Consider the following 15605-nt stretch of genomic DNA (forward strand, 5'->3'; position numbering starts at 1 on the left):
GGGGACCTGCGAGGTATAAAGCTCTAAAGCACCTCACCTGAACCCCCCCAGGCTACATCCCACATCTCTCCACACAGGAAAAAAAATACAGTACGTGTCATAAAGTTCCGAAAACCTTCAGGGACCTTGAAAGTGTAGAATGCTTGTTGTGTGATCGACAACATGCCTGACACTTTGAATAGTCTAGATTCAGTAAACCCCCCCCCACCCCCCCAGCCATCTGGCACTATGCGACGGCTAAATGCTTAGAATTATGGGCACATACTCTCTGACCCAGTTGTGACTCCAGCATATGTAGAATGGCAATATATAAAGGCCTTTTCTTCCCGATGCTTTATGATGTGGTTTGAGCTGCATACCGCGCGCTGTGTGCAGCCCTCAGCACAGTAGCCATTGTTACGATGCCTCCGCTCGCCACTTATCCTGCACTTGTGCTGTCACAGTTTCTAAAACAATTCCTGTTTCCAGAGCGCTCATGTAAAATGCAGGACCTGACCGCATATATATAGGAAAACAGCTTCTGCAATCGTTAGATCATTTCCTAGCCCGGTCGAAAGACACCAAGCATAGCCGGGGACTGGGGGAGTTGAGCGCAAAACCTTACCGTGCCCCCGACAATCCTGCCCAGCGGGTACCACGCTCTCTCGTCGAACCAATTAAGGAACTCGTAGAAGCCATTGGTGGTGAGATGATGCGTTGATCTGTAGTTGAACCTGAAAGGGAAGAACAAAACAAATGGGGCCGGTTAAGTACAAAGGGAGAACAAAAATGTGTGATAGAAAGCTACTACGGGTTCTCCCCACCCTTTTCACAGGCCTTTGATAAAATACCCATGCATAAAAGAAAAAGCACTTTTTCAGCAAGTTTTTCCATCCATAGGCTAAAGATCACCTCAACTTTGCTGTTGATGAGCCAAATAACCCATTAAGACCTGAGGCGATTCTTAAAAATGTTTTCTAAATAATTATTTTTCAAAAATAGCAGATCTTCAAGCTCATAGCGCGGCACTAGGTGCCGCGCTATGAGCTTCTGATCTGCTATTTTTGAATAGCCAAAGAAATCTAAAGTGACACAGATGCGTTCCAGGTCTTAATGGGATAAACTAACTTTGAAAGCCAGTTGGCCCTTTTACTTCCAGCTTTGCTAAATGCAGGTAATAGTGGGTCAGCTGCAGATACAGTACTGTGCCTTGGTCACATTGGCAAAGCTACAACTCCCATTGCACAATATGCGCACGCACGCCTTTGTGCAGATGCCAGCCAGCTCACACACATGCAATTCAGAAACATAGAATGCAAGACCTCCCCCACACCGTAGCCCTCTGCTTAACAAAGCATCCCTATTTCACAAAGAATCCAAACCTGCTGTCCAACTGCCAAACGCTTGGCAAGTGTTAAAGCGACCAAAAACAGAAAATTTGTCTGGTATATATTGGTAGAGGGTGAGGGGTTGGGAGGTGGGAAAATAACACTTGTAAAAAAACTAAACAAAAAACAATAATGAACAGGAATCTCTCTGCGAACTAGCCTCGACTCACATTGCATTGCTACTGTAAGCCGGCAAGAGTTTGGAACGCTGTCAAGCAGTCGGCTGCTGACAGAGTCGACACCGCGGGGACGAGTGCTGCCAAGGAGAGCCAAGCGAAAGCGAAGCGAGCGTTCAGTACATTTTCACGGGGGCTCCTTCCACGCTTGGCTCATTAAGGCAAGGCTGCTTCACGGCGTGTTGAGTGGATGCCCCGTGTACCTGATGCGAGACACAGAAAACCTACAGCGAGGTGGAGGAGGAGGAGGGCCCACCGAAGGACAATTACCTGTTCCAGCTGACACTAATGGAGAGGTATAGCACAGAGAGGGCTGGGAGATAACCTTATCTCTGCACAGCTAATCAGCTCTCACGCACAGCAAGGTGGCTTCTGAATCATATTCCATCAAATATTAAAAATACAAAAAAAAAACCTACTTGAAGCCCGACCTCCATCCAAGGTCAGAATACATGTCGGGGCATTGAGACGTTATAGAGCCGAGGGGCTGGGTTTAACAATTACTGCACACACACCAGTAACAGCTGCAATATGTAACTTATATCAACTCTTTAAGACCGGGAACTCATCTGTGTCATTTTTAGATTTATTTGGCTATTCAAAAATAGCAGATCTACAAGCTCATAGTGTTATGAGCTTGTAGATCTGCTATTTTTGAAAAATGTTGAAGTTTTTGTAAATATATCAGTGGTTCTCAAACTTTTTCATGTCAAGGACCCCCAGAATTATATGTATTTGGCCGCGGACCCCCATCTGAAAATATTTTGTTCCAGGGACCCCCAGAAGCAAAGATTTGAGTTAAAAATGTATATATATATTCAAAGATTTGCACACATTTTCACAACTTTTTTTTCAAAAATAGCAGATCTACAAGCTCATAGCGCGGCACTCGGTGCCGCGCTATGAGCTTGTATGTCTGCTATTTTTGAATAGCCAAAGAAATCTAAAAAAAATGACACACAGATGCGTTCCCGGTCTTAATGGGTTAATAAATAAAATGTACGGTAGAGTATGTCAATACAATTGTATAGCAGAATCTGCAGTGGTTGGAGGTGGTCTCTCTCCCCCTACATTTCCGTTGAGAAATGTATACTCCGGTGTCAGGAGGAAGGACCTACTGGATGACCCTGTCTAAAGTTCATAAGCGCAACATCTCCCCCGGTGAAGTGGGTAGTACTGCCTCTTGGCTGAGCGACAGACATAAAGGTTACAGATGGCAGCTTAAGACGTTGCTCCTTTGTGACATCTCTCCTCGCGGCACGGCAGAAATGTGACTGCGGTTAATAGTCGACTTAACTACGTCTTGTCACAAAAACGCAAGAGTGAACTTGAGCCAAAAATAGGGACGCCTGGGTTAAAGTGTGACCTAGAAAAGCTTAGCACCAAAAGTAGAATGTCAACAGCCCCCCCCGGGCATATCCCCAGCAGTTCCTTATATTCCTCGACTCCTGACACATCTTAACCCATTAAGACCCGAGGCCAATTCTACAAAATGTCTTCTAAATCCTGTAAAAACTGTTTTTTGAAAAAACTTATGTTACTATGTCAGTGGTTCTCAATCTTTTTCATGTCAAGGACCCCCACAATGTATATGTAATTGGCCGCGGACCCCATCTCAAAATATTTTGTTCCAGGGACCCCCCAGTAGCAAAGATTTGAGTTTGCAAATGTTTGCTTCAAAAAATAATACATTCAAAGATGTGCACACATTTTAACAATTTCTCAAAAATAGCAGATCTGCAAGCTCGTAGCGCGGCACTCGGTGCCGCGCTACGAGCTTGCAGATCTGATATTTTTGAAAAGTGTAAAATGATGCTTTTTAGCTCAAATGAAAAAATGACACAGATGCGTTTTTGAAAAGTGTAAAATGATGCTTTTTAGCTCAAATGAAAAAATGACACAGATGCGTTTTTGAAAAGTGTAAAATGATGCTTTTTAGCTCAAATGAAAAAATGACACGGATGCGTTTTTGAAAAGTGTAAAATGATGCTTTTTAGCTCAAATCGAAAAATGACACAGATGCGTTCCAGGTCCTAATGGATTAAATGTGACTCAGCGGGGAGTGAATCGGTGAATCCACTGAGGACTCGGTGGTGGTGTTGGTGTGACTGTGTATTGCCTAAATGTGCGGCTGAGAAATCAAGAGAGGAGATCAAGAGACAGCAGCACGCTTGTCACAGAGCTGCAGGAGGAGTGTTTGTGCACGAGGAGAAGCGAGCGGGACAGCTTTTCATCCCCGGCTGGCATGAGGGGCAGCTCATTAATCCATTAAAGGCCGGGGAACGCGTCGGTGTCATTTCACAAGATTACTTTGGGGCTATTAAAAAAACAGCAGATCTACAAGCTCATAGCGCGGCACCGAGTGCCGCGCTATGAGCTTGTAGGTCTGCTATTTTTTTTAAATCGTGAAAATCGGTGCAAATCTTTGAATATATATGTATTTTTTTAAGCGAACATTTTTAACTCCTAAATGCCTAAACTGTAAACTCCAATCTTTGCTTCTGGGGGTCGCTGGAACAAAATGTTTTGAGATGGGGGTCCGCGGCCAAACACATCATTTTGGGTGGTCCTCGACCTGAAAAAGTTTGAGAACCACTGATATAGCAACATGTTTTTTTTTTTCAAAAAACTGTATTTAGAAGACATTTTGTAGAATCCCCAGAAGCAAAGATTTGAGTTATAAATGTTTGCTTAAAAAAATATATATTCAAAGATTTTCACACATTTTCACAATTTTTCTAAATAATAGACAGATCTACAAGCTCATAGCTTGTATATCTGCTATTTATTTTATAGCCAAAGAAATCTTAAAATGACACAGATGCTTTCCCGGTCCTAATGGATTAATCATCACCAGGTGCTTTGCTACCTCCCTTCACATCCAAACCTAAATTGCTCTCATCTCCATGCAGAGGGCCTTCCCCCTGCTTGGCAGGGCCACCCTCATCTGCACTGAAGTACCCGGGGGAGGCATGCATCAGCCATTTCAAAAGCCAAGACTGGTTTGGACTGGTTCTCCATATTCGTATTTGGTACTAAAGATCCGTCTTTGCTTTCTATTTCATCCACTTTCTCATTTTCCTTCCCGTCATTTTTGCTGAAATGAATTCCATGACATTTGACTACTACTCCATGCAGGGCTGAGCGATAAGACTTCAAAATCGATCACGATTATTTCAAACTTTCGCCTAGAATACAATTAATGAATGATTATTAGAAAACATTTTTTTAAATTATGAAAATAGACGATAGATGTACAAGCTCACGTAGACACATTGTGTGCTTGTAGATTGGCAAAGTTCGCTATATTTGGCGATTTAGTTAGTCAATTTAGTTGATAATAAAACATCTCTACAATTGTTTTTGTCGATTCATTGATATATAAGAAATTTAAAAACAAATATAAATAGAAGCTTGCTTCTCGATTACTCGATTAACCTACGGTTATTGGTTTTGATATATTTTTTGGCTAATGCCAAGCACAAACTCCATGGCATACGGCATTACCAATATGTGTTTCTGTGTACATGCTGGAATTATACTTTCTGTCTAAATTGTGTTTTTTGCATCAGACAGGGCAGTGCCGAGAGAGAGGGCAAAAACATACAACACCCTGTGACACTGTATTTGTCCAATCCGGTCGCTGTATTTATTCAATCCAGTCAACTTTTGGCCAGACAGATGAAAGGAATATCACAGGTCTTATGTTGGCATTGGCAAGACAAAATGATAATTCTTCCAACTACGTGATATTGGTATTGCTCTTTGTGTGTGTGTGTGTGTGTGTGTGTGTGTGTGTGTGTGTGTGTGTGTGTGTGTGGAAATCAAGCCAAGAAGGAAACCATTCAAAAGAGGACTCAAACCGGGGGGTGGCTTGGCTGATGGTGCAGCCAGTTAACACACCAACCCGCATGCTACTTGTGAGTCATGATGAGTTCGAGTCCAGCTCCTGTCATGTCTCACGGTTCCTCTCATCTCTCAACTGCTTCTTCTGTCTCACCACCACACTGAACCGTCTTCTCTACACCGAGGGGTCTTCAACAGGGGGTCTGGGACACCCAGGGGGTCCTCCGAGTTACTACAGGGGGGCCGCCAAAATCTTTGTGTGATGGGATCTTTTTTTTATTACATTAAGCTCTTGAACCCTAGCATCCCTATTCTGAGGGGAATATTACCGAAAATAGCTCTGCAAGCCTCGCAGCGCGAGGCGTAGTGTGGCACTCATTGCCGCACTATGAGCTTGTATATCTGCTATTTCTGAATAGCCAAAGAAATATTAAAATGACACACAGATGCGTTCCCGGTCTTAAATGAAGATAGTTCATAGTTAAATGAAGAGGGCAAATAAATGTCACCTATATGTGCAAATGTACTGTGACAAGAAATACCCCCAAAGGAGTGGGGAGACTGGGGGACTACTAAATTATCATTACACTGTACTGTCTTCTCCACACACTGCACCATCTAATACAAAATGCTGGAGAGTTCTAAAAGGTATCTTTCAAAAACTAACAAGGGCCTAGACTGGAGCCTATGGGAGGATTTTTATGCCTGCCTCTAAAATATGCATTTAGCATTTTTTTCCTCAAGGGCTTGAATGGGTGTCGCAAAAGCAAGCCAGTTAGGAGCAGAGTTATGAGAGTGTATGTGCGTGTGTGTGGGCTATATTTTAGTTACTGTTATTTCCCAAAAAATAAAGTTTGAGCTGCTGTCTTCGTTATGACTTATTCATAATTCATTGACTGAAAAATCCATTTTGAGCCAGGCAGTCACACAGTGTGCCCACATGCTTGTACACAATATCTCCATCTCTATACACACACACACACACACACACACACACACACACACACACACACACACACACACACACACACACACACACACACACACACACACACACACACACACACACACACACACACACACACACACACACAGAGATCTCATGTTGTTTAAGCTGATGAAGACCACTGATGAGTCAGAACCCCCACAGTGAACAGAGAAGTAGGCCTGTTGGTCTTCGTGGTGACTGCCCGGCCAATCATATTACACTACTGAACAACCTGCGGCCATGACACCTGGTGGTCCACAGACCACCAGTTGGACCGACAAACAACCCATCTGGACACGACGACCACACAAAGGACAAACGCTACCTGGCGGCAAAGAGCTGCCTCTTCTCTCTCCATACAACATGTCTACATGTAAGTGTAGAGTGTTTAGCTTTTCCTCTTGGCGTTGAGTCTCTCACAGACTTTGCCAATCACCTCCCCCTCACCCCACTCTAACAACTCAGCAAACTTCTGTCATCTCCCCCCCAAGTGTAGCGTAATCCCTCCAGCAAAACTTATTTCATTGTGAGTCGTTCCTGCCAGCCAGAGAATCCCTTATTCCCATGGACAATTTGACTGTCGGCCAGCTAAAGAAAGAGAAGAGGAGGGAAAAAAAGGAAGAAAGAAACTTTTTTCATTATTATTTTCCTCTAAGTCCAGGCTCCAGAGTGGGTCTGATGCAGCCAGGTGTGAGAGATCTCATTCACAGTGCTGCACTGCAAATGGACCTCGCTTGGTCTGGTTAGCTGTGAAGGCAGCAGGGCACAAATGAAGCTCTACTACGAAAAGCACTTAAAAAAGAATAAATAAAATAAAAAAGAGGCCGCCTGCCTTGCTAAAATAAATGAATAAATGGCATTTTACAATGATCTCACGGCTATCTGAGTGGAGTGCTCAAGTGCCCTGCACTTGCCACAGGGATGGGCCAGATAATGCAGCCCTAGCAAGCCCATAATAGACATTTAATAGATAAATTGGTCATTTGGTCCATTTTAGTCCCAGCAGGAAGAGCAGGCACCATCATCACCACCACCTCTTACAATGGGCATGTACATAGGTAAGCTGTGTGCAAAGCAGGGTACCCCATAACCACATGAAACCTGCATCCTATTCTGGGCATCCCTGTTAATAGGCGAAAATAGACCAAAATTCAGCGATAATAGCAGATCTACTGTACAAGCTCAAAATGCATTGTGAGGCGTTGTGAGCTTGTAGATCCGCTATGTTTGTTTATATACAACAAAGTAGTATATAATGTAGGAGTTTACGTGTTTAAGCCTTATAGACTATTTTTGAAAATACTTTCATTCAAATATTTTTGGCCATTTTTGCCAAGAACGACGTTTGATGAAGCGGTTAACACATCTTAAAAATCCCTTGTGGCTTTTTTTGTGCAGCTATAGGAAGGTGAAAAAAGAGGAAGAAGATAGCTCCCTCAGCGGTTCCTTGGGTAATATCTCAAAGCAAGACATGGAAATTAAGAGAAGCATCTAGTGCACTTTGGGTCTCGGGAGAACGCACGCAGGTGTCAAACCTCATTTTAATCACGGGGCCTTTTTCCTGATTACTAGCATGGTGTTGAGGCAGAGGCCGCATTCTCCCCCCCGACAGCATGGATAAATGGATCCCATTGTGCTTTATGAGCCGGTGATACCTCACTCTGCATTAACCCATACAATCCGGGACCGCATCTGTGTCATTTTAGATTTTAACCATTATTTTATACTTTGGCTATTCAAAAATAGCAGATATACAAGCTCATAGCGCGGCACCAAGTGCCGTACAATGAGCTTGTAGATCTGCATTTTGTTTGAAAAAACGTGACAAATTTTGCAAATCTTATATATATATATATTTTAAAGCGAACATTTGTAACTCAAATCTTTGCTTCTGGGGGTCCCTGGAACCAAATATGTTTGAGATGGTGGTCGGCGGTATTTAGAAGACATTTGTAGATGCCTTAGTTCCCCGGATTGAATGGGTTAACCGTGTAATCAAATGCATCGTTGCTCTTTCCTCCCTGCTGCCTCTGCTGGACATGCTATATTCTGGTGCACGTCCAACTAAAGTGCACGCTTTTGTTTCTCAAGTACACCCGCCACCGTGACTAATTGTGCGGCTGAGGCTGCGCTCTGAGGATATAGATTACCTGGATGCGAGGAAGCAAAGCAAAGCAAAGCAAGGCGGGCAAGGCTTCCAAACGGTACAGCTCCAAGCCGATAAAACAACACAGCACCTGCTTTACTGTTCTGCAGTCCTGCAGACAGACACTGTGTGAGTGACGTCACCAGTGATGCTGTGGAATGGTTTTCAATGTAGTGGGTCCCCGGGGACCAGTGTTGCCAGATTCTGTGAGAGAAACAAGCAACCAGGGTCTAGGAAAACCAGCCCAAACCAGCTCACAACGTGTCGCGATGCGACGCGTTGTGAGCTTGTAGATCGGCTGTTTTCAAATAAAGTCTTGCGGGGAAATTATAATAAGCAGATCTGGCAACGCTGCCCGGGGACCCACGGGTGACCAATTCAAATGGGTCCCAGCCAGAGACATTGAATGGGTCACCAAGAATGCGTTTTTGTGTCTCAATGACATAATTACGGTTATATTCATCATTATGTTGAACTGATCAGAAAATGATCTATGATGTATGACTGCAAATTTGGGAAAAGGATCCAACCCGATCAGGGTCCCATTTACTTATGAAAATGTAAGTTAAATATTTCAAAGAATATATAAATATTTCACCATATGTATTATAAACCATATGTGAAAAATAATTAGTGGAGGTACTTCTGTGGCCTACTGGTGGGGTGCATAATAAATTGGCGCAGATTAGGTCAAACCACCTAGACAAAAAAAAAGGACCCTCTTACAAAAGGCTAGACTACTGCAGAGCCACTCTGTAAAAAAAATACGACAAGGAAATACAAGGATGAGGATTAACAGTGGAGTTGAATGCTGTAAACAAACAGCCGTCTGGCACACCGAGCACAGACGTGACACATGCATAGTGAGCACTGACCTTTTGTGCACAGCTAGTCACAACAAATCAATGTAGATGGGCCACTGTGGGCTGCTGTTAAAGTAACTTTAAAGAGATGTAACAGCTTCTATACCCCAATGCCTCCTTCAGTCAAAGTTCAAGTTTTCAAGGTCTGATGAACTCACAGATAAAACCCCCCCCAGAATCCACAGAAATTGGTCTCGTATGATTAAGACAAACAAACCAAGAGGTTCAGGTTTAATGGCCTCTGGTTTATCCCGTGTGGCTGTTTACTTTAAAACTCTACACATGGATCGAGTTGTCTTGACCTTCTTAAATGTGTGTATACAGTATGACATGGCACAACAACAAAAAAGGTTCAGGATTCTCCAAACAGCAGATAGAAATGCGGTAATGTACGGACTAATCCTTTTCTTGAACTGAATCCAGGGAAGGAGGAAGAACGCATCTTTGTCACTTTTTCATTTGAGCTAAAAAGCATTATTTTACACTTTGGCTATTCAAAAATAGCAGATATACAAGCTCATAGCGCGGCACTCTGTGCCGCGCTATGAGCTTGTACAGCTGCTATTTTTCAAAAATCGTGAAAATACATGAAAATCTTTGAATATATATTGTTTAAAGCGAACATTTTTAACTCTATTTTGTGCTTCTGGGGGTCCCTGGAACAAAATATTTTGAGATGGGGGTCGGCGGCCAAATACATATCATTTTGGGGGTCCTGGACATGAAAAACGTTTGAGCACCACTGATATAGAAACATAGGTTTTTCATAATACTTTTTCATAAGACATTTTTGTAGAATCGGCTTCAGGTCTTAAAGGGTTAACTAATTTAGACCCGAGGCCGATTCTAAAAAAAGGCTTCTAAATCCTAAGAGTTTTTTTGGAAAACATTTTTATCAAAAAAAACATTTAAAAAAATGATGTTGCTATATCAATATCTATAATGACACAGATGCCGTCCCGGATTGAAAGGTATAACAATGTATAGGTATAGCAGGTCTAAAAAAGGCCCCTCCCTGCCTCACAGTCAATGACAGGGTCGACCTGACTATTATGCCCACACTACAGAATTAGCCTCTTAATTGTTACTTGGCTGCCTGTTCCGTTTAGATGACATGATGGCTAAGGAGGACGACAATAAGCAAAGCCTCTATCAGAGGAGCTGCTCTCTCCACACAAGATAACATGGAGCCTTGTGGGACGCTCCCTGTTGTGAGCCAGCTCGTGTCCTCTGTCCACACTCAGCCAAGTCCCCCTCCAGACTCAATACTATGACTGCGGTGGTGGAAAGGAAAGGGTGACACCGACTGGACGACTGCCAAATCCTATTCTTACAACAGCTGACTGAGTGTCCGGCACGCCAGCAGCCCCCTGCTGAGACAAGATAAGGCGTCCTTGTTGTAGTGCCGTCGCTTTATGCCGCAGGGGGGGCGTTGTGTTCAATTACTGGACCGCTCGCTCGATGACCTGGCGAGCTAATTGCATTGCCTGGATGCAACGTGGCAATGCTCTGCAGATGGTACAGGAAATTAGTTAAATATTGTATGTAATTACTGGTGTCTGTGTGGATGCCGGATGGGGTCCTGTGATCTCTGTCTAGTGGGGACTACTAGAAAGCCGAAAGCACCCAATGAGAGTGGTACTGTAGGTGATGAATATCACACACACACACACGCACACACGCACACCGCTAATGACTCGGCCAAGTCGACCATCTCTGGCGCTACTCAGACGAGCAATAAAAAAAATAATCACGCTAATTCCGACGTGTAAACACACACACCGAGGCAGCAGAGAGGCTAGTATCTGATCAAGCGTGCAGACGAGACGAAGCAGCACTCAGGAAGCCATTTAATCTTAATGCCGCCAGAAATGGGCTGCCAGATTACGGGCTGAAGCTAAATCATCAGGGTCCACCAACACTCACAAAGTCGCCGTTTTTTGAAGAAAGTTCTCAGCGTGGGCCAGCTGGTGGTGGTACTTGCTGAGGAAACATACAGTAAGCAGATGGCAGCCACGTCGCCTGCTAGCTAGGTGGGATGACCTGCCATCTTGTCAATAAGCAAAGAGCATCGCTACCATCGAGTCAAATCGAGGAGTGAAAAATGACTGCGTCAGGCAATCTGCTTGGCAAAGAAACAGAGATGCATCACACACACTTTCCTGGTGGCGAGCGGCGGGCGGTGGGGAATTAGAAACCACGGTATATACACAAACAAACAAACAAATGTTTAGTCCCATCTTTTCTACCTTTAGGATTAAACAGCTGTTCAGTGCTGCCAGATCTGCGTATAATAATTTGCCCGCAAGATTTCATTTGAAAATAGCCGATCTACAAGCTCACAACGCGTCGCATCGCGACGCGTTGTGAGCTTGTAGATCAGCTATTTTCAAATAGCTGATATATAAATTAAAGTGCTCATGTGGCCCATATAGTCGCTTCTTTTGGGCTGGTTTTCCTAGACCTGGTTGCTTGTTTCTCTCACAGAATCTGGCAACACTGGCTGCATGACGTACCTGTGCACTGCCTGGGACTAGGCAGGAGCAAGAGCTATAAAGCAGTCCCATTTATTTAGTCCACGCAGCTGTACATTTCATTCTTTGGACAGCGTAAAGATAAAAAAAAACACACACTTAAAAGACAAGAGCACTGACCCTTAGAAAGAAACGCAGCTAGAAACAGAGTCTTACTGTATGATTTAGAACCTGATAAATGCCTCAATGACACCCGAGGCACGTATAGTGTGGGTTTATTCTGGGCATCAAATACTCTCAATGACATAATGATTTGATGGTACCTGTACGATGAGCTTGCCATTTTCCCTGACATCATAATTTACCGGGAGCACTGCCTGTGGTATTGACATTTTAATTAGCTTTTTATAGCAGCAGAGACCCCTGGCCCTCACCTGGGGGGGATCGAACTGCTTGCCAATTCCGTCATAATGACCCTCAAGTATTAGGATATGACAAAAAGCTTATAGAGTTTGAAGGATGGTCCGAAACCTCAGTTAGAACAAGTGCCGGATAAAGACTAGTACATGAAACCAAGGAAGAACACATCTGCACTCTGGGATTAAAGCTGGCTTTATTTGCAACATTTTGACCCCAGGCCTTCCTAGTATTTGCCTGAGGAGGACCGTTTTGGGTAGAAAGAAACGTCACCAAAAATAGGGAGCTTTAAATTCAGAGGTGTTGTTTTCCCATCCATTTCAGTAGCTTGACATTGATTTTTTAGAACAAGGCTTGCTTTTACTTCTACAAGGCTGCAAGCACACAACAGGTACAGTGAGGGATGACACAGAGATGTTTATGTGAAGGATTAAAACGCCGTCTGATGATTGAAGAGCACCGGCCAGGTTTATATTGCTCACTGCCTCACACAGTCTGGTGCAAAGTTAACGCCTGACACATTCTCCATCTGTCTAGCCTGGGGTTTTGCGTTTGCAGTGCACGCACCCCGCTGTGCGTCAGCGCGCGCGTGGTCGAGTAGGCTCACTTCAAAGTGCAATCTGTTGGAGATTATGGATAACAAACTTTAAAAAAACGGTAATCACTAATGTAATCCATTGAAAGACTCAAAATCGACTATTATTAATCTCACATTTTTGTGCCGTGCCTCTGTCGGAGGCGAGCAGTTTAGAATTGCTTGTGCATGCTGCCAATAGGGCAAGGAAGTACTGTACCTACACGCATTTTATTATTCCTGAAATATCCAGAGGTTTTTCTCTATGGAAAATAACATTGGGTGATCTTAGAATCGTCTCATATTGTGGTCCAAAAATAAACGAATTCATTCAGAATGGGTGAGAGAAACAAGCAACCAGATCTAGGAAAACCAGCCCAAAAGAAGCGACTATGGGCCATATGAGCACTTAAACATATACATCAGCTATTTGAAAATAGCAGATCTACAAGCTCACAGCGCGTCGCAATGCGACGCGTTGTGAGCTTGTAGATCGGCTATTTTCAAATACATTCTTGCGGGGAAATTACAATAAGCAGATCTGGCAACCCTGATTACGTCAGACGTCGGTGCTCTATGCCGGTCAGACTGAAACCTTGCCCAAACCCGGAGTAGATGACTGACATCATAGACTGGCCACATGAAGTCGTTGTTTTATTGACATGTTACAAACGTACTGTATTACAATGCCTGAAATATACTGTAGATATGTACACTACAAACTGCCTCAGTGGGAGCGCTGGGTGGATGGAGCATGGATGTGCAATGACTGCTAAATAACTAAAGCTTGCTCCCCTAAGGGTCATGGCTCCTTTCCCATTTTGAAAATCTTTCCATACCTTAATTGTGGAGACATAAAAACCTTGGGTTTCTGAAATTTATGCAGATGGTTTCCTAGGGAACTGGAAGATTAACTTGCCACAATACTATATGGCCAAAGCTTATCTTTCCCAACAACAAATAACACAAGCATAACATTAAACATAACTGCTTCACAACATAATGTAACTGCTTAACAACATACATCCCCAGGCAGGCCTGTTGTTCAAATCACCCAAAGACCTTTTCAAAGACCTTGCTCTCTTTTTTTTTTCCTCAAACTTTTCCTGACTCTCGAGACCTGCGTAGGAAACCTACAAAAGGCTTCTCCATCTGTGCTCGGCTGTGCGACGGTGCATGACAAAACAAATGTGTGCACAACTTTCGACAGGGAAAAACCTAGTGTTTAACCTGCTTGTGCGAGGTGTCAGGTCTGTTACTATTGCCGCCAGTCGAGGGCACACGACTGTGAGTGCTCCATTAACACATTAAAGAGAGCGCTTTGTAAGAGGAGGCTATTTCACACTCCAGAGGTTATGCCATTTGGTACCAAACGGCTCTATAAAAAGGGGATTAGTGTGTTCCTAAAAAAGCAGCTTCAGCGTGTGCTTCAGCTCTCAGTCTAGTCTACCGCATGTCACGAGTGAAGCTGAAGAACGTGTCCGGTCAATCGGGGTCCAATGAGGCCATCCTGTCTGAATGTCTTCTTATTGTGTCAGTCCAATGTATCATCAATGGAACGCCTAAGAAGGCGCAGGGTGCCTAGAGGAATTCTATGAATGTCTATGAGTGACCCTAGAAGGCGCATATTGTCGTGCAACCCCATAGTGGACGACACATAGTGCCTTCCTGGGGTTCTGACCAAAAGGCAATATGTGCCTTCTTGGGAGTGAGACTGTGTTGGTATTTCACCAAGAAGATCTTGGGGCAAACTAATGGCCTGAAGAGCAGTGGCGTACCCACCATAGAGGCAGGGCAGGCGGCCGCCTGCCCAACTAAAATCTAGCCTCCCCTAGAAAATAAAGTAAAAGACTGAAAAACAGGCAGTGAAAAAAATCCAAAGAGAATAGTGGCCGTCGGACCTCGTCCATTCACGCGGGCGGGCAGCTAATCACTACCGTATCCAAACAGCAGAGCGACGTCGCCTAATACTATAGTGATGCAAATGTTTGCCTTTATCTTCATGGGGTGCCAGGAGTGCCAGGTTTGGGGGTCTCTGGGCCATCACCTGTACTCACCTGGCATAAAAGGGGCTCTGAGTATGAGAGCAGCTTGAACCATTAAACTACAACATGAAGAGACCACCGCTGAATAATTGATTGATTGATTATACTTGCATATTGTTTTTATTAACGTTATTCAGTTCTGTAGTCAGTGTTGCGTTGTTAACTTGTTTCCCCCGAGATTTTTTCCCCGAGTACCCCCCCCGCCCCTTCGGAGGGGGGGGGGGGGGGGGTAGGGAGAAAAAAATCTCGCCTGCCCTAAATGTAATTTCTGGGAACGCCACTGCTGAAGAGACACTCTTACTGGGTTCATTCTAGGAGAACACAGTAGCCTTCCAATACAACTAATCAAATAGGCCAAAGGTTTCAATGGCACAGGTTAATTTGTTCCTTTCTTACAAACATCCCAATATGTGAGATAAGATAACAGTAAATCTTCTGTCACAGGTTTTGGGACTGAACTACTGTAACACAATATTGTTAGTAGTTTAATTTCATCCAACTAATATTTTTGCTATGTCTGTGTCTAGTTAGTGACGAGGTTTTCAGCTATTTCATCAAATCAACCCATATATCGTTGCCTCTTCAGGCAGAAACCTATCTATTTATCATACTACAGCATCACACAAAAGCATCAAAAGTAGCAGATCCACAAGCTCGAAACGCGGTGCGAAAGAAACGCAAAAACATATTTTTCAACCAATAGGCTGGT

General features: G+C 43.8%; 1 protein-coding gene across 1 annotated transcript in view; it reads right to left on the reverse strand.

Annotated features, from left to right (window-relative positions):
- Window positions 1-15605, reverse strand: part of LOC311061418 (dolichyl-diphosphooligosaccharide--protein glycosyltransferase subunit STT3B) — a 140975-nt gene that overhangs the window by 77282 nt on the left and 48088 nt on the right. The window contains exon 2 of the mRNA XM_084080054.1: window positions 605-713. Within this exon, the coding sequence (XP_083936180.1) occupies window positions 605-713 (109 nt within the window). The remainder of the gene's footprint in view (window positions 1-604; window positions 714-15605) is intronic.

The sequence above is a fragment of the Gymnoscopelus microlampas genome, assembly GCF_963454915.1.
Source record: "Gymnoscopelus microlampas genome assembly, chromosome: 15".
Taxonomy (NCBI): Eukaryota; Metazoa; Chordata; class Actinopteri; order Myctophiformes; family Myctophidae; genus Gymnoscopelus; species Gymnoscopelus microlampas.